This window comes from Brachypodium distachyon, chromosome 1, assembly GCF_000005505.3.
Source record: "Brachypodium distachyon strain Bd21 chromosome 1, Brachypodium_distachyon_v3.0, whole genome shotgun sequence".
In the NCBI taxonomy this organism is placed as follows: domain Eukaryota; kingdom Viridiplantae; phylum Streptophyta; class Magnoliopsida; order Poales; family Poaceae; genus Brachypodium; species Brachypodium distachyon.
The window spans coordinates 51,693,442-51,716,593 of NC_016131.3; the positions used below are offsets into that span (position 1 = coordinate 51,693,442).

Genomic DNA, 23,152 nt, shown 5'->3' on the forward strand with positions numbered 1-23,152 from the left:
CCTGTTTTTTGTAAGTTTTAGGGAATGGGAAAATTTAGGGAACCTGTTGGAGATGCTCTAAAGATTGATGTCATTGCGACCCAGCTCACGTCCCGCCTTGAGCACTAGGAGTGAGTCCTCCAAGGCTCCAACTCTTATGTTGCTGAGAACTCAGTTGGGGTGGGTTGCCGTCGTGCACCCAGCCCGCACGAGTATGATCCCCGGTTGGGGTGTGTTGACGGGTAAAGCCCGAATAGTGAATTTGTGACACCCTGGTTTGGACGCTTGGCTCAACAAGGTGTGACGGCCTACTCCGAAGCCATCGTCATCCTCGAGTCCCTTTCTTTGTCCCCCTTGCCTACTTTTTCATTGGTCCTCGTCGACGGATGCTTCGAACAGTGAACTCGTGATGCCCTTGCTCGGGTTCTTGGTTCAACTAGAAGTGCATGTGCGAGTGTTGTACTTGCCCGAGCCAACATTCCATCATGTCTTCTACTCTGACAACCTACGCGAGTCGAGAGTCTTCTTCACTCGATGACTTCAGGAGTTGGAGTCACTCGACGACTTCGAGAGTCGGAGTATGTTGACCTGGGATGGTAAGGGAAGAGGGAAATAGTTCTCTCAAGCAAATGCCATCACCTCAAATGAGGGGGTGGGGGTTCTATTTATAGAGTTTGAAAGTTGACAATTAACAAGATTGCCCCTAGGCAATTTACGGTTATGACACTAGCTCCTACATATGTATAATGCTACTTTAGTAATTCTCGTAATGCTTCTAAGGCCCCTCATGGATGAGAGCCTCTAGAGATGGAATTACATTGATGCCCTTGGTGATTTTCCTTGAACTATACACCGATATTTTTGTGCGACATATCAATTGCAATTTTGGGCTCGACTTTGCAGGTTTAAGACGTCATTGCTTGGGACCCGGGACGTACTGGACTGACGCCAGACATGCATGTGCACCATAAAATATATATATATTATTCCGTGTCGATTCAGGGTAGGGCGTGGACCCTTTCCACAAGAAGGTGAATTCCGTGTGTCTCACCGAGATTTATTCCCTCTGTTGTATCGTCTCTCTCACGTTTGTACTTTAGTGGTATAGCAACATACCCGTTATCGACAGAGTCCGGTGACTCTGAGAATTTAGTATGCGTGATTACTTCTAGGTTTAGCTTTCGCACTAGGGCTAGGGTGTGTGAGTGTGCTGTGCGTGTGGCGTGTTAGTGCGTGAGTTCAGATACTACACCTGTAATGTAGATGAGAGGCCTAAAAAAACTCTGATGTTGCTTGCGAAATGCAGGGGAGAGAGAGAGAGAAGGTTCCAGGAAAAAGACACGGAGGGAAGAGAGCACCATGGAATGGCCAGGGTCCGAAAGGATAATATTTTCTCGCCTGCCTCTAGCGCTATTGAATACAGCAAAATTATTCGATAATAAATTTGGAGAAAAGTACTTTTTTCGTTTCTCAACTTGCCGCAAAGTTCATTTTCGTACCTTAACAAAAATTTACCAAAATTTGACCTTCCAATTTTTCAAAAAAATACCGCTTTGGGTCGGGGAAGCATGGTGTCCGATTTTGAAAATTGAAGGATGGAATGTGTCTTGTCTTAGAAGTTGGAGGACGAAATAAAGGTACAAAATTTTGTGAAGGGATGAAAAACAAAGTCTGCAACAAGTTGGAGGACGAAAAATATATTTTCCACCTCTTTCTATACAGTTTCATAGAAATTATTGACGGCCTACACAATAAAGAGGTCGGAAGGCAAGAATTGGGCCGCGTCTGATCGACGTCTCGGATTGTGAACTAGTCATTGACTTTTTGAAATAAAATGCATGTGCAGATTAAGCGGTAGCCATCTACAAGTTTAAGTACTGTAGCCATCTACAAGTTTAAGTACTGTAGTATTGAGCACAGCTAATTGGGAGCGAATTAAAAGAAGCAATGTGCAGCTTTCATTTGATTATTGAACAATTCGTTCTGTACCTGATAAATAATATGGGAGCATATGTGAAAGCTACATTTCAGAGAGAAGAGATATTAATTCCGCAATTATTAACAGGCCAGAAAGAAAAACATATAAGCAGCTGAAGTCAGGCCTTTTCTTCAATATATGGTAAACAATCAAGTTTACGTTTACTTGTAGTGAAAAAAAAACATACGAGTACTGTACTTCACGCGAGAGCGATGCGCCATTTCTTCTATTTAAAAAGGTTATAAATATAACATGCCGGAATCATAATCAATATGGAGTGGTCTCTGACTTGTGTTAAACTGGCTTTACAGTCACTGTAAGCAAGTGGACGGTCGAAATGTATTTCTGGCCTACCTCTGATGTCAACTGCCATTCCTTTTCTGTTCTTTTTTCCTATGTTTATTTGACACTTGACAGTCAACTTCTGATGACATGTTGCACATCCATTCGATATATATGGATATGCGTATGATTCCCCCTCCAATTTATTTTTAGCATATTTTTGTCTGGTACAGAAATTAAAAAAATCCATCAGCAGCGTCACAATTTTGATCCACAGAAAATAACCTAAGTGAGAATTTAGGCCTCTAGGAGAGATGTACTGTGGGGACGAGACACTAAGGTTACTGAAGAAACAAATGATAACCAAATCAGAATGCCTTAGTAACCGTGGATTTGTTGACATCTCATATGTATTACCCCCAAATTGGAATATGACTACGTACTGAGCGACAATCGTGCCGTCTCCACCGGGCTGCTTTACGGAGACACCATATACTTAGTACGTTGTCTCCCGGAATATCCGGGTGTTGTCAGTGTTCATTATAAATCGTACCACAGTTGTTAAATAAAGTTGGTCAAATAAAAAAAAATTGATTTAAGACAAAAGTTAGAAGTACATTTATACGTGGACGGAGAAAGTATACTTGAAAGTGTCTATATAATTAAGACATTACATTGATAGAAGAATGCCATGAAAACGACTAGCTCAATGTATAACCAGACTCGTATACGCGGGGATTTTCTCCACCCCCTTGAGACCGATTTGCAAGCTATTCATCATCTCATTAGATGTTAACCAAATCAGAATGCCTTAGTAACTGTGGATTTGTTGACATATATGTATCACCCGCAAATTGGAATATGACTACGTACTGAGTGTCAATTGTGCCCTCTGGACCGAGCTGCTTCACCGAGACACCATACACTTGGGAACTCTGCACTTGGTCTGTTGTCTCTGGAAATATCCGGGTGCTGTCAGTGTTCATACATGTAAATATAAATCGCACCACATTTGTCCAATAAAGTTGGTCAAATCTTAAAAAAATTGACTTAAGACAAAATCTAGAAGTACACTTATTTGTGGACGGAAAAAATATACTGAAATTGTTTACATAATTAAAACATCACATTGGTAGAAGAATGCCATGAAAAAGACTAGCGAGATATATAACACGCGGGGATTTTCTCCACCCACTTGGAGACCGATTTGCAAGCTATTCATCATCTCATTAGGATGTTCGGCGACGCCTCCAGATGCGCACAAACTTCGAAACATCTGAGATCTTCATCATTGCCCGCAACAACGCCCAATCCGCCTCGGCCCTTGTTGCATTCCCGGCCAAGCAAGGAGCTTCTCCATGCACTTATTTGGGGCGCCCCCTCAGCCCCAATAGACTCAAAGGGGCTGCTTTCCAAATTCCAACCTCTGATCGACAAGGTTGGCGCACGGCTTGCGGGTCGGAAGGGCTCTCACTTCTCTAGGACGGGTACAATGGTGCTCACCCGATCTGTCCTCTCGGCAATGGTTACTTACCGCCTCACCCCTTTAAAGATCCCGGCAAGAATTCTTCGCCAAATCAACAAACTCATCCGGATCTTCATTTGGACGCGAGCTCGTCAGCCCGGGATAGGCGCCTTCCTCTCTCTCCCTGGTCAACGGGGCCACAGTATGCCGCCCTCGCGAGCTTGGAGGGCTTGGGATCCTGGACCTGGCCAAATTCGGTCGGGCCCTGCGCTTGCGTTGGCTATGCCTCTCTTGGGCCGACCGCGCCCGTCCTTGGCAAGGCCTCCCTTCCCCTTGCGGCCCAGGGCGGAGATGGCGCTGTTTTGGGCTTCGACTAGGATGCAGCTTGGTGCTAGGGAGAAGGCCCTCTTCTGGCACGATGCGTGCCTTCCCGATGACTTCTCTCCAAGAGATTGCTGGCCTGGGCTCTTCGCCATCGCCTCCCAAAAAAAACGTACGGTGCAAAAGGAGATAGCGAACCGGAATTGGGTGTGTGTCCTGCTGTGCATTTGCACCACCCAGCAGATCGCTGATTTCGTCGCTCTTTGGGAGTGCCTTCAGGGGATCCAGTTGTCATCCTAGAGCGACTCCATCACCTGGAGGTGGACTTCTTCAGGATCTTACTCCGTTGCGTCCGCATATCGCATCCAATTCCTTGGATCAGTTCCCCCTTTCTCCTCGCAGTAGATCTGGAAGGCGGAGGCGACGCCACGTTGCAAATTCTTTGCTTGGACGATGGCCCACGGTAAGATCATCACGGTGGACAATCTGGCCATTCGTGGATCCATGGCGAAACGATCATTCACCTATGAAGGGACTGTAGCTTCACCATGGAGGTTTGGAACCTTATCCAAGCTTGGAGCTCCTCGACGACGACGGTGATCCTACCGGTTGACAATATCAATGCTCACTGGGATGGCATGATCCATGGCCTCCCGAAGAAGGAGAAGCGGGCGCTTAGCGGTAGGCTCATCGCTACATGGTGGGGGATTTGGAAGGAGCGGAACATACAGGCGGATCTTCCGCTCCAAAGCCCCTACCCGCTTCAGAGGTTGCTTAGCTAGCCTCTTTCGAGTCTTTTGTTTACTTTGCCCCCCCCCCCCCCCCCGTGCCCCTCTCTCTTGTCGGATTCTAGGGGATCCGGTTGTTTGTACAGTTTCTTTTCTTCTAATCGAATGACGGAAACGACCGTCTTTGCCTAAAAAAAAGAACCATGCAAAATTATAATAATTTCATGGCTAGCTGGGTAGGCCTTGGGGGGAGGGGGGACGCTCTGGCTGGCTCGGGTTTCTGGTTCTGAAGGGCATCTTGCTAGTTCTATCGATTCCTGGGCTGTCCGGGTATTATGAGTAAGCGAAGGAGACAGTGGGTAACCCGATGTGACCCTTTTGGTCTAGCTAGAGTAGCGACAAAAGTGCTCTCACCTGAAACCGGTTCTTGAGTTGTTAGGTGAAGAGAAAGTGAACCAGGCCGCAAGTTCTCTTGCACAGTTACCATATTCATGTCCAGACATCAATCCGCCACAATTATGTTTTTAGACTTGGCCTTCTGTTACGACCTCCTTGTAAATGTTGATGGGAGCTTGCGGGGAATAGTTATAACACCATATAAGAATACAACATGAGTCGTCGAACTAAGCATGGTAGCTAGGTTAACCAGTACACGAGCCATGAGCCGGACCCATACTTGGGCGCACCGCGACTTAGTCGGCGGTGCTTGGGGTCACAAAAGGAAACATTGCGAGATAGTTGGCAGGAGTCAAACGGGTTCCTCCCATGCAAGACCAGAAAACTGGGCCGGCACAACATGGAGTTCTACTCAGAGGATGGAGGGGTGGTAAACGCGGTTAACGCGGTAACCGAGATTTTACCGAATGGTTACCGAACAAATTTAAATCATTTTTTAATTCAAATTTTTTACAGGAAATAATTAAGATATGAATGCTAAGATTATACAATAGGTATTCTATCGCAGTGGAAAGGCACCACCTACCGTCAGGGTACAGCTAGGTCATTAGTTCAACTCTCCTCAATGCATCATTTTTACTTTTTAATATTTATTTATTTATTTTGCGAAAAAGCAGGATCCAGAGTCGAACCAGGCGAGCTCTCCGAATACCAACTCGTTTACTGACTAATACTCCCTCCGTCCCATATTAAGTGACTCAAATTTACTCAAATATGGATGTATCTATGCCTAAAAAACGTCAAGATACATGTAACAGAAAGTCACTTAATATGGAACTGAGGGAGTATATGATACAAACCTATACTATATCCATGTGTTAAGTTCAAATTCAAAAATTTCCGGCCTTGTATTGACTAATATATGATACCATTTAAGTGACTCGTTACTGACTAATATATGATACAAACCTATATTATATCCTTGTAAATGCGGTTATCGGGTGGTAACCAAGACCCTGCCTGCACGTAAGGGAGAGCAATCCGAGGATTCAGAAGCCTACAATAAGCACAACCCTAACCTGCCAAGTCCCGACTCACTATGTACCCGGGTAAATGACGTTGTACACTTGTACTATGTGATTCCCCGATAATTTAGGCAGGAGGGTATTACTCCAAGAGAGGGGCCAAATCCGGATAAATCTGAGTGTTCGATCCAACACCGAGTGTTCCTACATCAATAATAATCATGTATAAACAACATACCATTATGAGGCTATGATATTTCATTGCTCAACAATAATGTTATTAATTTTTGTTATGTAACATTGCTACTATGGTAGTCTAAGACCAAACTGTTATTTGATATTTATATCACTTTACTTAGAAACAAACTTTATTCTGTAGCTCAAGTCGTCTATCATATCATACGAGTTAGGAAGGATTAACATAAGCAACTCCCCATGGACAAGCTTTTCTCTCCGTCCCCTGTCACGATTAGGTAAGTGTCGTCATGGGCCATTATTCTTTCTGCACAACTTTGACTGACGTGATACAAAATAATGAACTCTTCTTTTTGAAATATACGTAATTAAGGTCGATACTGATGGTATTTTTCCGCATGTGAAATTTATAAGAAAATTGTAAACCAGTTGTACTTTTACTTCTCAGCAAACAAACAACTAGCCATTGGTCCCCGTCAAAAAAAAAAGCCATTGGAGGTTGCTTTAGACAGTGCCTAACTTGGCCTCTCACCGGAGCTGCTTGGCCAGGCAAACAAACACAAGACAAGATACGGCCACCCAACGTTTGAGTGACTAGGACCATTAATACATATAAACTACAGCAGAGAAAAGGAATTGAGGGTACTACTCTAGGCAGCAGACATTGTTTGGTCTCGGTAACTGGTAAGAGATGCCAGATGAAGATTACTTTTCTGTATACGTCCACACAAAGAGACCAAGGCCCATAATTTTTTGAACACATCATTCTTCGTTTCAAGCGTGTATATAAGCACCAAAGAGGGTGTGGAACCAGAGGTCACCAGCATATCTTGTCCAAACCTCGCGAGCTGGCCTGAGACTGAGAGAGGCCGGCAATGGAGATCGAGAGAGAAGCGCCGGGCAGCGAGAGAGCGCGGAGCTGGCGAACAACTACATCGCAAGATCAGGATACCAAGAAGCTCGAGGACAGTGAGCAGATCATCAAGGTTAGTTTTCCAACAGCTTAATGAACCATTGTTGTCTCAGTCCACTGAGTTTGCTAGTGGAGATGCAAATATGGTAGTGGTGGTGGCCAGTCAAACTCTCTAAATTAGACAGCTCTTGCAAATGGAACCTCTCATGTTCTTTTCGTTATAGCACTTCTTTTTGTTTGGGTTGTGTACAGAGGCCTTCGTGGAAAAGGTTCCTTGCCCATGTTGGACCAGGGTTCATGGTGTCCTTGGCCTACTTGGATCCTGGCAATTGTAAGCGCCCCCTTTTTCTTTCTTCCTCCCTGCTCTTCCTGTCTCTAACCCCATAGTTCTCACGGTGGTAAAACTGGTACAGTAGAAACGGACCTGCAAGCCGGCGCCAATCACAGATACGAGGTACATTTTCAGTCTCTTTTTTTGTTGTTGTTGATTCCAATTTACTTGATTCTACGTTGCTGAAAAAGCAGGGAATACTTTTCTTGCTTTTTGCTAATAATATCATAATCTCTTTTCTAAAATCTTGAACTTTTACCCTTTCAGGATCTTGTAAAGAAAAAAGAGATCCAACTAATAACTGTATAAATGTCTGTCTTCAATTTGCTGTTTGTTGTCTTGATTGTACCTTTCTACAGCTCCTTTGGGTGATTCTGGTTGGCCTCATCTTCGCGCTGATCATACAATCACTAGCTGCTAACCTTGGCGTGGTGACAGGTACTAAAGCTGGCATGCAGCACACTGATATTTACGATAAAGACATAATTAACTGTTGGCAGGCACTAATGGCAATTACCTCGATCCAACTCACCTGCAGGGAGGCATCTTGCGGAGATATGCAAGAGCGAGTATCCAAAGTTTGTTATGATCTGCCTATGGCTCCTTGCGGAGGTAGCCGTGATCGCTGCAGACATCCCAGAAGGTTGTTAAAACGAATCGTCTAACTGACATATTTGATTTTGTAGTGATTAATCAGGTCATGCTCAGTGATACCAGCATATATCCGGTGCCCGGCCGGGCCCTCACAATGGATCCATCCACATGGCCGGCACTTTATTTGTTCTACTTGATTGTCCTTTGGTCAACAGTTCTTCTATAACTATATATAAAGAAAATGTTAATTTGGTACACACACACATGACATATATGAAGGGTGACTCAAGATGTGGAATTAGTCTGCAAAGATATACTACTACTATAAATAAATTACTCATTTATTGCCGTGACGACCAGATGTGTCTTTTTTCTGTTTAAAAATTATCGGTTGTCTTATCCTGTGACTGTGATCAATAGCAGCAACGGCAGCAGCTGCAAGTAGCAGGAATCTAATCGGCATGGTTAATTTAACGGGTAACTTAACAAATTTGCTTCTTGGGTTGAATGCAGTTATAGGGACGGCCTTCGCTTTCTACCTCCTGTTCGGCATCCCCGTGTGGATCGGCGTTCTCATCACCGGCTCCAGCACGCTCCTCCTCCTTGGCCTCCAAAGATACGGGGTACGTACGTAGATCCTATCTAGTCTAGATTGCTACCCAAAAAAACATTGTTACAAAGAAGAAGCAGAGTTAAAATTACGTCACACGGCAACATGTAAATCAAGTCAACTATTACACATTTACACTTAGTATACCTGGACTGGATCGTCACCCACACCCAAGCCAGGTCCTAAATTTGATAGTAATAAATTATCCGAATGTCACTGACAAAGAACAGAGTGTGTAATTAGATCTTCGTAGCTACTCTCTCCGATTCTAAATTGTTGTTGAAATATTACATGTATCTAGACGATTTTTAAAAATAGATACATTCATACTGAGGCAAATTTGAGTCAAGAATTTAGGATCAGAGGGAGTGGTAACTTCATAATGTAATTTACTAAAAGAACTGACTGTTAATTGTTTGGTGCATGGGTTACATTATTGCTAGGTGCGAAAGCTGGAGTTCGTGGTGTCGATGCTGGTGTTCGTCATGGCGGCATGCTTCTTCGGGGAGATGAGCATCGTGAAGCCTCCAGCCAAGGAAGTCCTGAAAGGGCTCTTCATCCCCAGGCTCAAGGGAGACGGCGCCACCGCCGACGCCATTGCCCTCCTTGGAGCTCTTGTTATGCCGTAAGCAAAATGGGCACAGATCATTCAGTAACTCAAGCTCTTTTAACTGCTAGCTGCTGATGGAATATACTCCGTACTAATTAAGGATTGTACTGCTGCAGGCACAACCTGTTCTTGCATTCGGCGCTGGTGCTCTCGAGGAAAACTCCGGCATCGGTCAGAGGAATCAAGGTCAGATCAATTGCTTATATATTCACGACAACAAAATATTTTCTACTAAACCGTAAAATCAGGGACGGAGAGTGCCCTCCCCCCCCCCCCCCCCCCTTCCCTAACAAAAATTCGTAGTATACATGAAGAAAAATAGAAAAAATACTAGTATTATTATTCAATTTGCCCCCTCCAATCTTAAACTTCTTATATTTGCCCCCTCCATACTTACATTCTGGCTCCGTCCCTGTGTAAAATACTATGAGTTTGAATGTTGTGATAAACGAAGATTTTCCAATTCCCAAAAAAAAACTATAATTAACACGAACAATTTGCATGGTATTAAATCAGTGTTGCTTTTTTCCTTGGGTCGATCAGGATGCTTGCAGTTACTTCCTCTACGAGAGCGGTTTCGCGTTGTTCGTGGCGCTGCTCATCAACATCGCCGTCGTCTCCGTCTCCGGGACGGTTTGCTCCGGGGACAACCTTTCTCCCGGCGACGCCGACAAATGCAGCGATCTCAGCCTGGATAACTCCTCCTTTCTGCTCAAGGTACTACAGCAGCAATACATGATTCACACACAGCTAGCTACCACTAAACTATAAACTATATATTTTCTCTGTCCAACGAAAGATGTGTCAATTTTGACTAAATTTGAATGCATCTATATATTAAGTCATGTCTAGATAAATCCAAATTTTGACAAATTTGAGACATTTTTAATTTGTTGGACGGAGAAAGTATTATGATCAGACAAACTTTTGCGTTGTTGGAACAGAACGTGCTGGGCAGGTCGAGCTCGATCGTGTACGGCGTGGCGCTGTTAGCCTCAGGGCAGAGCTCCACCATTACCGGCACATACGCTGGCCAGTACATCATGCAGGTAATACCACTTATGATTAGCAAATATAATTAATTAAGAGCATGTCTAGAATCTACCAGTAGTAGTTATGCGCCTTTTACTTGCTTGTTATCTTTTTATATTTGTGGGAAGCCTGGTAGGACTCCACCCACAATCTTTAACTTTCTAAATCAGGTAATTACCCAAGCATATGCACGATACATACATAATGCTAAAGCACATGTAATTTGACCTTCATCTTGATCATATAAATATAGGGGTTCCTGGACATCAGGATGAAGACGTGGATGAGGAACCTGATGACGCGGTGCATCGCCATTGCGCCGAGCCTGGTCGTCTCAATCATCGGCGGCTCCAATGGCGCCGGCCGTCTCATCATCATCGCATCGGTGATTACGAATTCCTCATTAATTCTCTCTAGCTTTCCACGCGTCTTACTAATTACCGACAGAAAACGACGGCAGCAACAACAGTACTATAAGCACCGGCCGGTCGCCGTCGTTTCACTCGTCAGAGAACACACACATATGTATGTGGCGCGTCCACTAGATATATATCGCTAGCTAGCAGGACTTATCTTGACTTACTCTGTATTATATATACATGGCTGTTAATTAACGAGTGCTTAGCTTAAAACCGCGCGCAAATTAAAATAACAAATGCTTTTATTTAACTAACAAAGGCACTATCTAGAATTCTAGATCGATGGAGCTTGCTAATTAATCAACGAAAGAAAAGGGAACTAAATGATTTGATATGTTCCTTAATTGGTTTCTTGTGATTGAATTCAACTCCTGCAGATGATACTGTCCTTCGAGCTGCCCTTTGCGCTCATCCCGCTTCTCAAGTTCAGCAGCAGCACCAGCAAGATGGGCCCGCACAAGAACTCCATCTACGTAAGCTGTGTTTCCTTATATCTCTCATATATCCTTTTGTTGCATGCTTGTCTTTGGACATATATACCTACGTACACATGCATGCACATCAACAATTTCAGTTAGCTAGCGTAGCTTGCACAAAATGCAGCCTGCATGTCATCCTCTAGATGAAATGATGTATGTGCGTCATGCATGGATTCAGTATACTAGCTAATAAAAGTACGTTCACATGCATGTAGTCCAATCTGTTGAACGTACCAGACAAAATAGGTACCATGATATGGCAACAACCATGCCATATCATATCATACGGGCCAAATGTCTCGATTCACATTACGTAACTACCCACAATTACTCCATCCGTTCACAAATAAATGTACATCTAGTTTTGTCCTAACACAGTGTGATAGATATGTACGTGGGTTTTTTGTTATCTTACTGAAAATAAGTTCCATGGCGTGTGACTGCAGATCATCGTGTTCTCGTGGACGCTTGGGCTGATGCTGATCGGCATCAACGTTTACTTCCTGAGCACGAGCTTCGTGGGGTGGCTCATCAACAACTCGCTGCCAAAGTACGCCAACGTTCTCGTCGGCGTCGCCGTGTTCCCTCTCATGCTCGTCTACCTCATCGCCGTCATTTACCTCACCTTCAGGAAGGACACCGTTATCACCTTCGTCGCCGACTCCGGCGACGCAGAGAAGGCCGGTAATGGCGCTGCCGGGGTCGACGACGACGAGCCACCGGTGCCCTACCGTGAGGACCTGGCAGACATTCCACTCCCGGCCCACGGTGCCCCCCGGCCGGCAGAGGCTAGCTAGAGATTGAGTTTTTTTTTAGTGTTCTGTGGATATATATACATGGTATAGTAAACATATGTACTTCACGTTGAGATGACACGTACATTCGTGTCAACCGTTCGTTCATCCTTGTAACGCTGGCGCTTAATTCATTAGGGTTTTGCAATTGTGATATGTGTATGGAAAGTGTATCCGGATGTGTGGTGCCCAAAGCTCCTGGTGTCATCGACAAATGCATGAGTTGGCAAATGGAATGAAATTGAATGCCTCATATTGCTGATCGCCTGATCCCTACCTATTCTGTGCTTCCGTTCTACGCCAATTGTTATCAGTTGATATATTGGACCTCATCACGCACTTGAAATGAACATTTTCCTTGGTTTTTATGAGGTCAGTTGCCCCAACAAAATTCATATTTTCATCGGAAAATCTATCTACATGCCGTCCGGCAACTGCTCCTACGCGTGGACGCGCTCCGCGTCATCGGATTTGCATCGCGCGATCTTTTTTTTTTCTACTCTTCCTCCTCTCCCTGTCTCTCTTTCTCCTCTCCATCAATCTCTCTCACGCTGCTCTCTCATCTCTCTCCACGCGACTCCTCTCCAGAATCGTCCCCTCTCCATCTTGCCACTTGCTCCCTGGGCCGCCCCTCTCTGAGATACTCCTTCTCCCCGCCTCCTCCCCTCGCTGCTCCTCCCACGGGGCATCTGGTCAAACAGGGTGCGTGCGGCTGGGAGGTTCCCGGAATGGAGAAGGGAGGCGGGGAACAAGTTGAGGAAGACTATGATGGAGTGCACGGGCTGTGCTCCCGCGGTCGGCATAGAGCAGGCTGCGCGCGGCATCAGGGTGGCCCAGAGGCCGAGGCGGCATGTGGGTATGGGTACGCCAGGGGGCCGAGGCAAAGGAGGTGGGTGTGGAAGGCCGGAGGCGGCGGCGGCTGCGGCTGCAACCACGTAGGCATGGGCAGGGAGATAGAAGACTGATTTGAGACGGCTGCGAGGACGAAGGGGCAAGGGTGGTGTGCGGCAGCGTCAGAGTGTTGGGCGAGGGCGACCCTGGTCCGTGGCGGTGCAGATGGCCAGTGTCCATCGGTCCATGGCGAGTTGATGCAGGCGACGCAAAGACGGCGTTGACATTCCAACTAGAGGATGGTTATTTTATTCTGTGCACCGGAAGTGTTTGATGAAATGGTGGTTCGGGTTTATTCTATGCACTGGAGGTGTTCAATGAAATGATGATTTTTGGTGTTTTTTGTAGCTGCAGTGAGTGACTATTTTGATCGATTGCTTCTTCCCTTTACTGTCTTTCTCATTGGCAAGGCACTTCTTGTACATCTTTGCGATGTGCTCAATGAGGTATGGTTACTACATCTACTCTTAGTGAATGTATACCTATCATGTTGCAAATTAGGTGAGCTATTTTGCATTGCTAAATTTGATTGCTAGATTAGATTCCTTGGTGGAGTTTGTTGGATGAATTTACTTGTTGTGTTAGCTTATTTTTAGTAGGTACGGAGTATTAGCACTAAAACAATGGTGTAGTAGCCCAACCATCAAGGTAGTAGTTACCACCGTAGCATATTCATCTTATAGTTACCGTTACCAATTTGTCCATGTTACAATTATCACTATGGCACCGATGTAGTTACCAAGTGAGATCTACTTTACTGTGAACCCAAAAACTACACATAAAAAAAGCTTGGTAACCGGTATATTTACTCGTTGGTAACTTCCGAGTTCGAAGAAATTCACCCAAATATATTGTATCTACTTGTGAATAATCTGGTCTGGTAACTCATGTATTATCAGTCGGTAACTTCTGATCTCAATTGAAGTCACTAAAGCATTCCCAAGTGGGGCCATAGTTTTAAGCCGATTAATAAGTGTGAATTGTTAGGTAACTCAGTCATTTATGAGCCAATAACTTCCGAACTTAAAGAAAGTGGTCAAGAACAATACCTAAGTGAATTTTTCATTCATTTATGTTACAGTTACCATCATGACCCTCATGTTGTTATCCAACCATTTAGGTTATAGTTACTGTCATGACTCTCATTCAGTTATCCAATCGTTGAGGTTACAGTTACTGTTATGACCCTCAATAAGTTGTCCAGTCATTTAAGTTTACCTTCATGAAACTCATGTAGTTACCTCGTTGTTTAGGTTTCAATTATCATCATGACACTCATGTAGTTACCTAGTTGTTTAGATTCAGTTATCATCATGACACACATTAGTTATCCAGTCATTTAGGCTATAGTTATCATCGTGACACTCATGTGGTTATCTACTCGTTTAGTTTAAAGTTACCATCGTTCCACCGACATAACTATCCAGTTATCTAGGTTTCAGTTACCACCATATCACTAACAGAGTTACCTAGGTTTTTGTGTGGAAGTTACCACCTGCATCATAGCACTAATATAGTTAACTAGGTTTTATTTACAATTACTAATGCTGATATTGGAATTGATGTTTCTACTCAGCCATGGCACTGTTGTAGTTAACCGGTTGTCCCTGATACTATTCACAACCATGGTACCACTGTAATTATCGAGATGTCCAAGTTACCTAGGTGTTCGAGTGACGATCTAGCTTTTAAGCCGGTAAATTCTTGTGCATATGTTTGGTAACTCACGTATTAGTGGTGGGTAACTTTTAAGCTAGAAAAATAAGTTGTCGAAACATATCCAAGTGGGATCTACTTTTGAAGCCCTCGTCGTCACAAACTCAACGGTGAAAACGGATCGTAAATCCGTCGCGTCGTCTGAGCGTTAAAACATTTTGAATTTTCAAATTATGAAGGAATCTTGGTTGAGGTGAACATGCATCATCATTCTTGTTTTTACTTGCATGCATGCAAGTGAGACATCCGTGGTTTCTTAATTCTGTTGTGTGTGCTCGGAATGGTTGTTGTGCAGGCTCGGAATGGTTGCGTGTGGGGATTCTGTCGTGGGCTCGGTTCGCAGACGGGATCGACAAGAGGGATGGTGAAAAGGGTACGGTAGTTAGGTAAGCTACCGCACAGCCGACACGTGAGGTCCTATTTTCATTGGTAACAAGTGTATCTAACCTCCCTAAGGCCCATGCACCACCCCCTCTCTGCAGCCAGTGCCTTCTTACGCCCCAGCCCATCTGGTCTCCACCTGACCTAGCCCACCTTTCCTCTTTCTTTTCTCCCGGGCTGCACCTCACTCGGCCCGTCTGGCCAACCCACCTGCACGCCAACCTGTGGTGTCCCGCCCGCACGCACTCACGCCAGCTTCTAGCTCGAGCGAAACGGATTCCGCCTCACAGCCTGACTAAACTCGGCTTAGCCTGCCTACCCGGTAGACATGCATGTCACGTTGATTGATGTTGTTGGTCACCTACCGGTCGTGAACCAAATGTCACATCACCGTGTGTCTTGAGGAGTTTTACGGTGCAGGGAAAAAAAAAACCTCAACCGTCCGCTCTGCAGAGATCTGAGCCATCACAGCGACGGGATCGACCACATCACGTGCATCGGGGAGCAGCGCCAAGTCTTTTGCCCGCCGGCCCGCTCCCAATAAAGTTACTGGTTCTGCAACACTGCCGGCCGGCATTCGCTCCCATCCCAATTTCATACGCAACGACAATTCCCTAGTGCTCTCCTGTCAAATCCGCTGGTTCAGTGGGTGCAATCCCCACACCAAGCTCCACACTCGACTTCGCGGGCAGCTTTCGCGAGGGCAAAACGTTCATACCAATGGAGCGGTTGCTGCAGTGGTGAAGAAGAACGAGGAGCTTGCAGCTTCCGCGAGGGCAAAACGTTCGTACCAGAAGCGGCGTCGTGCTTGGAGCGTTGCTGTGTTAATCAACGGCAGATCTCCACGAGGTGCTTTATTTGGGCTAGCAGGTACCAAGAGGTACCTCCCAAAGTCCCAAGCACGGTAGAATTGCTCGTGTGTTTTAGCTATCAAATAACTTGTGGGACAATTCTACCGTACTTGGGAGGTACCAAGGTACCAGTATTCTAGATGCCATTTGAATTTAGATCAATTTGAACATGTTTAAAAAAAATTAAAACGTACCAATCGGATTTGAAATCCACCCCCTTCCTTCTAGGGTCGATTAAGTTTCGGAATATGACCCAGTCCGATTGAAGAGCGTCCAAAACCATCAACATCAACTTCGAAAGCCTCTTTATGTCGGCCGGACTGACTAATCGACCCATCGCTCATTCCTATCCCAACATATAGGAGTAGGTCGTGTTACACGGAGGTGACAGAACATATTAAAAAACCATCAATTTATGGAGCGTACACCAACCAGCGTTCGTGCCGTCGTTCGGGTAAGATCGCTTGAGAGAAACAGAAGTACCTATTGCGTTGTATGCACGGACGCAAATCTCATATGTGTTGACTAACTCTTGTAGCAACGTTCATGTAAATCCGTAAAGTAACATTTTGTAAAGGACGGCAATACGGCACGACGGCCAGCCTCCATTCCTCGATCTCGCGGCATGCAAACAAGCACACCGCTGCCTCGTTCTGGCGGCACGCAAACAAGCACACTGCTGCATGCATTTAGTACAAGATAGAACTGATCAATGATCTTAAGATCTTGGGTTTTTAAAATGTTTTATCCTTTAACCAGCGTATTTAACTTATGTTTTGTTTATATTGTTAGATTTATTTCGATGAAACCTTCGAAACTAGATCCTATATAAGTAGTTATGATGACTTTTTTTCACCTTAAAAGTTACCATGCATTGAAATATAAGTTACCACATGTTGTTTGCTTAGTCAGTTTAAGAGACTTAACTGTGTGCATTCTTGTTTTATATCTGTGAACCGTTGAGTCTTTAACATTTTTGTACAAGACAACCTTAGCGGGCAGGAGGCGCGCCCGTTTTGGTGCGCGTACGCATGCAGCATGCGCTAGCTGAATATATGCATGCACATGTATATCTATTGTATTCATGTATTTTAAATCAGAAATTGACAATTCTTTAACTTCTAAATCATGTGCTCGATAAAATCTTCAAATCTAAATCTCATATTCATATATTTTTTTAAACTTTTTTATAGCTTAAAAATTGCCAACCAACAATATATGAAGTTGCCAGGTACCATCCAAATAATATATGTAGTTGACATCCTATTTTGTATCAAGTTGCCACATCGGAAAAAATATTATGGCCTAAAACTTACCATCCAAAAGTAATATATGAAGTTGCCATCATATTTTGTATCAAGTTACCATGCCGATAACTTTTCCATGGCTAAGAATTACCATCCAATAATATATGTACTTGCCATCTTATTTTGTATCAAATTGCCATGTCAACAATTTTTTATGATTTTAAAATTACCATGCAAATAATATATGAAGTTACCGTCCTATTTTGTACTCTCTTTTTTTTCAAAAAGAATGACGTATAACATTTTGCGGCAAGCCCAATGCAGTGAAACCTTTACTCATTTTAGATTGTTTTATCCTCTGAATAGTACGCAATCTCCTCTCGCTGCCGTTGCTGTCACTCCTCAGCTGCACATGCAAACAATTTCAAAGAATTTGCATTGGCCCCACCACTATGCTGTTTGCCCACGTCCCCTTAGCTCCCATCTCCTTCTCTTTGCATGTGTCGGCCGGTGTGTGCGGACAGAGGACTGCTTTCTCGTTGGCTAGCTGGGTAGCACACGGATTAGTGCCGTGTCACATTGTTTGTCCATGGAAAATTTTAGAGGTAACGAGCTAAACTGATTAGCCGTCAACAAAATTGAAATTTGAAACTGGTCGTGTCCTACAAATATCCCTCGCTTTCATCAACTGAAGATCCAATTCTGCTAATCCTTGCTCCATCTTCCTTCTTCCATGCGCTAGCACGAAGACCACTCTGTTTTTTCTGCTTTACTGGGATGGGTAGAAGAGTATGAGTGGGAAGTTGAGAATTTGATTTATGATTTGGAGTGGGATACCGAGGAAGAACGAGAAGGAGAGGACGACGTCGCCGGCCGCGGGAATGGAGTGCGCTCCATGCCGAGGTGGCGTGCGCCGTCGTCGAACTTGCCGCGCTCGTGGCCAAGTCCACGCGCCGTACCGCCGTCCATGTCCCCGCCGAGTTCGCACACGCCGTCGTCGAGACCGCACGCACGGCCCTCATTGTGCTGGTCGCCTTCTTCCTCGCGGCCGACGGAGAGCTCGTTGCCGAGTCTGTGGGAGCCGTGGCCAAGCCCGTTCGTGCTGCCCGTGCTCGTGCCATGGCCGACCCCACGCACGCCGTCGTCCAGCGGCCCATCGTCCTGCAAGTCTACTCCGACCCAGCGCACGCCGCCCTCACTGAGCCCGTGCGCCTCGTCTTCTTCCTCGCTGCCAACGGGGAGCTCGCCGTCGAGTTCATGCACGCCGCCGTGGCCGAGCCCGCGCGCGCCCTCAGCGAGCGTGTGGGTCGAGCTCGCTGCGACGGACACGTCTTCCTCCACCTACGCGCTTCACTTCTTCGGTGTCCTCTTCCTTGCTGCAGATGTAGAGCTCGTCGTGGCTCTGCCCCCAGACTGTATTTGCCGTAATTGATCTCCTCGTCGGAGTGGTCGCCATGCATGTCGAAGCCACGGCGAGCGGAGCTGACTCGTCCTCCCACAGGCGAAAGATAAGCTCTCTTCGATTCCTCATCCAGCATCTCCATCTTTCTCTTCTCACCAGACATCTCGTTTGGTGTTCTGGACTTGGAAAATGGAGGCGGAGGAAGCGAGGTGTACAAGAAGGAGTAGTACTACTAGTACTCCGGGAAGAGGAGGAGGAGAGGAGACCGGGGGCAAAGAATCTGCGCACAGTAAAAGAAGAGAGGTGTTGATTGGACCGGGCAGGCAGACGTGGGATGGAAAGGAGGGGCTTTTTCATCAGGACAGACGAGAAGTACACAGCGTACCCTCCTTTTTTGAACTTCGATCGAAAAGACAATTTTTTATGACTTTAAAATTACCATGCATATATATAATATGTGAAGTTGTCACCACGACCTTTATGATTCAAACAATTACCATTCAGTAATATGTGCCGTCCTATTCACCGTGTTAGTTAAGTTACCGCATGTTAATTTAACTAAGTATGATGGTAACTATTATGATTATCGTTTGGTAACAATAATGCGAAAAAATTCTTCCGTAACATATCCGAGTGGGGTCTTGTTTTTAAGTTCTCGTGGGTACAAATTTATCGGTGTAAATGGATTAAGAGTTGGAAAGACATTTTGAGCTACAAACTTTTTAAAATTTAAAATCAACTTTGTGTTTTTTTCTTCTTATGTGCACTTAGCAGTGGTCTTTTTCCCTTCACGTGTGTTCTTGGCCAAACCTACAAGTGCATGCATATGCATGCGTGCAACTCATAGTTCCTGCAAAGCAGCCGGTGCAGATCAGGAGACCCCAACGTCCGTCGCGCAGGGTGGCTGCAGCGCGTACGTTCGTCTATTCCGTTTCTGAAATGGAAGGAGCACGCGAGCTGGCAGCTGTCGTGGTCATCGGACGGCTCACAACCCGTCCCAACGAGAGAACGTGCCCTCGTTATAAATTCCGTTTTGTAAATTATAATTACCTAGTTGGAGTAAGAGTAAAATGCATCCACGGTACTCGTACTTGCCAGCAGGGTTCAGTTTGGTCACTGTATTTAAGAAAGTGCAAAATACGATTCCTATACTTGGCAAACTGGTCCACATACGGTCACCACGTACGTTTGCGCTCGTATTCTCGACACGTGGCATGTAAATCTTCCATTTTCCCCCTTTTTTTTCTATGCGCCCCCCCCCCCCCTCAAGTCCCCGTCCTGACGCGCGGTGAATCTTTTGCATTTGCCCCCTTGTGTCCCTTCATTACCCACGAAAAACCCCACGTCGGATTCGTCCAGAAAGAGCAAGACGGAGAGACGGGCGAGAATGGCGGGGATCGTGGAGGCGGCGGCGATCATCTGGGGTTTCCGATCTGTATGTCACCTGCCATTGCGATTGCGCTCGCGGTCAACGGTGATGTTGGTGCGGTGATGATTGGGCTCGTTCGAGGGCCATGGCGCCTGTACGTCGGCTAGAAGGAAACCCTCCTCCTATGTACGGTAAGTTCTTGAACCATGTTTCAATGCTGTGGCCCTTGTACGTGATGGATGGTTGATTGTGGTCATGTACGTGATGTATCGGTGGTTAGGGTTAGGTGGAATCAACTTTTTACAGATTTAGGTTCATTTTAGGTGGAATCAGGAGGGTTTTGGTGGATGGTTTTCTCGAAATTTTACGGTGAAATAGACATCAATTTGAGGGTAACTTGTCATCGATTTTATGCCTGTACAGCGCTAGGTTCATTTTGCAGAAATTTCTAGGGTTTATGCTTTAGATTTTGAAGTATGTTGTTTTCATTCTATGCAGAAGATTGGGACCGTAGATTCTTATTCAGTTTGTGCATTAATAATGGAGGGTTCTTCGTTGGTAGTGGTACAAATCGTAGCTATGTGGATGGTCGGAAAATTTGGTATGATAATATAGACGGGGAGAAGTGGAGCCTTGCAGATGTTGAGACCATTGTGGAAGAGATTGGTTATGAGATGGCAGGAAGAGTCAAGGCTTACTGGCTAGTACCTAGAAAAGAAGCGAACAATCTGAATGGTTTGGTTCAGATTAGTAGTGCTGCAGTGACAGATAACATGAGTACCATGGTCATGTGCAGACACAAGTTTCATCACATATATCTTGACCATGACATGAGGCTCGGCAGTGACATGGACGATGTGGTGATGTATCCTGTTGCAGATTTGCCAAAGGTTTTCAGTCCAAAGAAGACCACATACATGGAGAACAGACCAGAAGCACTGCCAGCATTCTACAAAGCTGCAAACCCAGTGATCATTCAGTCTAATTCTGAATCTAGTGACAGTGAGTCTGGAGGAGAGGAAGATTTGGTAGACAGTGATTATGAGATAAGTGATGGGATGATGATCTTGGTGAGGATGTCATAGATGAAGATGAAGCTTCTGACAAGGGTAAAGGGAAGGCTGTGCAGCAAGAGTTGAGTGACAATGAGTATGATGCAGAAGATGATATGCCTGATGAAGGTGACCACCTGCAGGCACCTGGTTCAGATGATGAGGGAGCCGTCTACAACTTCAAAAGCATCAATGAAGAGGATATGCATAATCCAGTTTTCAGTGTTGGACAGATCTTTGAGTCTCCTGAAATCCTTAGAACAGCTATAAGAGAATACAGCTGCAAGATGAGGGTTGATATGTAACATCCCAGAATTTTTCCATTTTGGGAATATTAAATAAAATAATTATTTTAAATAAAATATTGGCGTTGAAAATATTTTGGTTGTGAATTTCTGAAGGAATTGAAATTTTTAGGACCTATTTAAATTTTTCCACACCATGTTTGAATATTCAACAAAAGAGCTGATCAATATGACTATCCAAATCATACAACATGGTTGGGAGATTTATATAAGTTCAAAGTATTTTATTTGGAACCATTTGCATATTATGATTTTGTCCGGACTATTATTCGCATATTAATAAATCATATTTTCTTTTTGAAGGATTTATTAGCACACTAAGTTTCCAATTTGGATGCCATGACCATTTGAAAGCATCGTTGTAATATTTAAATCGATCAGAAATGTTCTCCAACATTTATCTGAATGATAAAGAGAGGGAATAATATGAATTTCCTAGTTATAAGGTTGGAAACATATTTAATGATGCACCTATGTTTTCTCGATTTTTATTTTGACATGTTAATTTTGTTTTCGAGAAGAAGTTATCAAATATTCGAGAAGAGGATAACTTGACATCCTCGTGTGCAAATGTTATTCCAACACTTATTCCGTCGTTGAGGGTGAGATAACATGACTTCCCAAATTATATATAGTTGGAAACATTTGCTATGTTTTCAAAGTGAGTGATTTGGTGCTATAAAGCTATTTAGGAATTTATTGAACCATATAATTATTATGAGTTTTTATTTGGAGTTCAAATATTTGGAGTTCAAACCAATGGGGTGTTTAGCTAAGGAAGGGTTTTAGTGCAAAGTATGCCAACCCAATATGTTTGTTGGAGTTTAAGCTAATTTGTGAAACAAAGGTTTCATAATAGATTTCAAAACCTATTTTATGTATCACTTAGAAAGCCCTAATGACATTTATATAAGCAAAAGTATTTTCACTTATTTTATTTTGAAAGGATTCAAGTCCCAAAAATTCACACTTTGGAGGATATGAATTTACAAATTTACTGGAGTTTATTTGAAGTTAGGAATCAACAGTTATTAATAAAAAAAGAAAAGGAAAAAAAAAGAAAAAAAGAATGGACTGACCCAACTGGGCCGGCGCATCTCCACCCAGCGCCCCAGCCAAGGGAGCACGAGCTCGTGCTCGTTCTTCCTCCTGTGCACCTAGGAAACCCCTCCTTCCATATTTTCTTCCTTCAATTTCTTTCCTTCCCGCACGTCTCTCTTCGAAAGGAAACCACCCCATCAATTCTTACCATCCCAAGAACCGATTCAAGCAATCAATTTGAAGTTTCCTCTCATAATCGCAGTTTCCAAAAGAGGCGCCCCGAATGCCGGCCGTCGACATCCACGCCCGATCTCCCTCCTCGGCCAATATAAAAGGATTCCACGCGCGTCACTTTGAGCCTTTGCCTCTCCTCTCCCAATCCCATGTGGAAGCTACGCCTATAAACCTCTGTACAGACCGGTACATCGACGTCTTCCTCCATCGGTCACCGCCACCATTGTTGCCGGTGAGATCTCTCCGAAGCTCGTTTTCCAAATTCCTTTCACCAGTGCACTCACGTGACCATCTCCTACCTCCTTGACAAGGTTATGCGATCCATCTCCATCGTTGGCCACGCCGTCCCCGACCCCATGCCGACGCCGCGCCCGGAGCTCCGCTCGTCGCCATCCGGAGATGCTACGACTGCGCAAGCCGCGTCACGATTAGCCACCTTTCCAAATTCATCTAGGTAGTTTCATTGATCCGTTTGGTTCCAAACCTTCTGTAGATCATCAATTAGATCATGT

The 23,152-nt window shown here is 44.7% G+C and overlaps 1 protein-coding gene across 1 annotated transcript; it reads left to right on the forward strand.

Moving 5' to 3' along the window:
- The first annotated feature begins 6,993 nt into the window (after positions 1-6,993).
- Positions 6,994-12,414, forward strand: LOC100837508 (metal transporter Nramp5). The gene is made up of 13 exons (XM_003557277.4): positions 6,994-7,355; positions 7,535-7,613; positions 7,696-7,736; positions 7,973-8,051; positions 8,152-8,256; positions 8,721-8,830; positions 9,261-9,442; positions 9,544-9,613; positions 9,971-10,144; positions 10,372-10,476; positions 10,713-10,844; positions 11,256-11,351; positions 11,804-12,414. Exons 1-13 carry the CDS (start codon positions 7,245-7,247, stop codon positions 12,152-12,154), a joined length of 1,635 nt encoding a protein of 544 aa, XP_003557325.1. The 5' UTR covers positions 6,994-7,244; the 3' UTR covers positions 12,155-12,414.
- Positions 12,415-23,152: the final 10,738 nt, after the last annotated feature.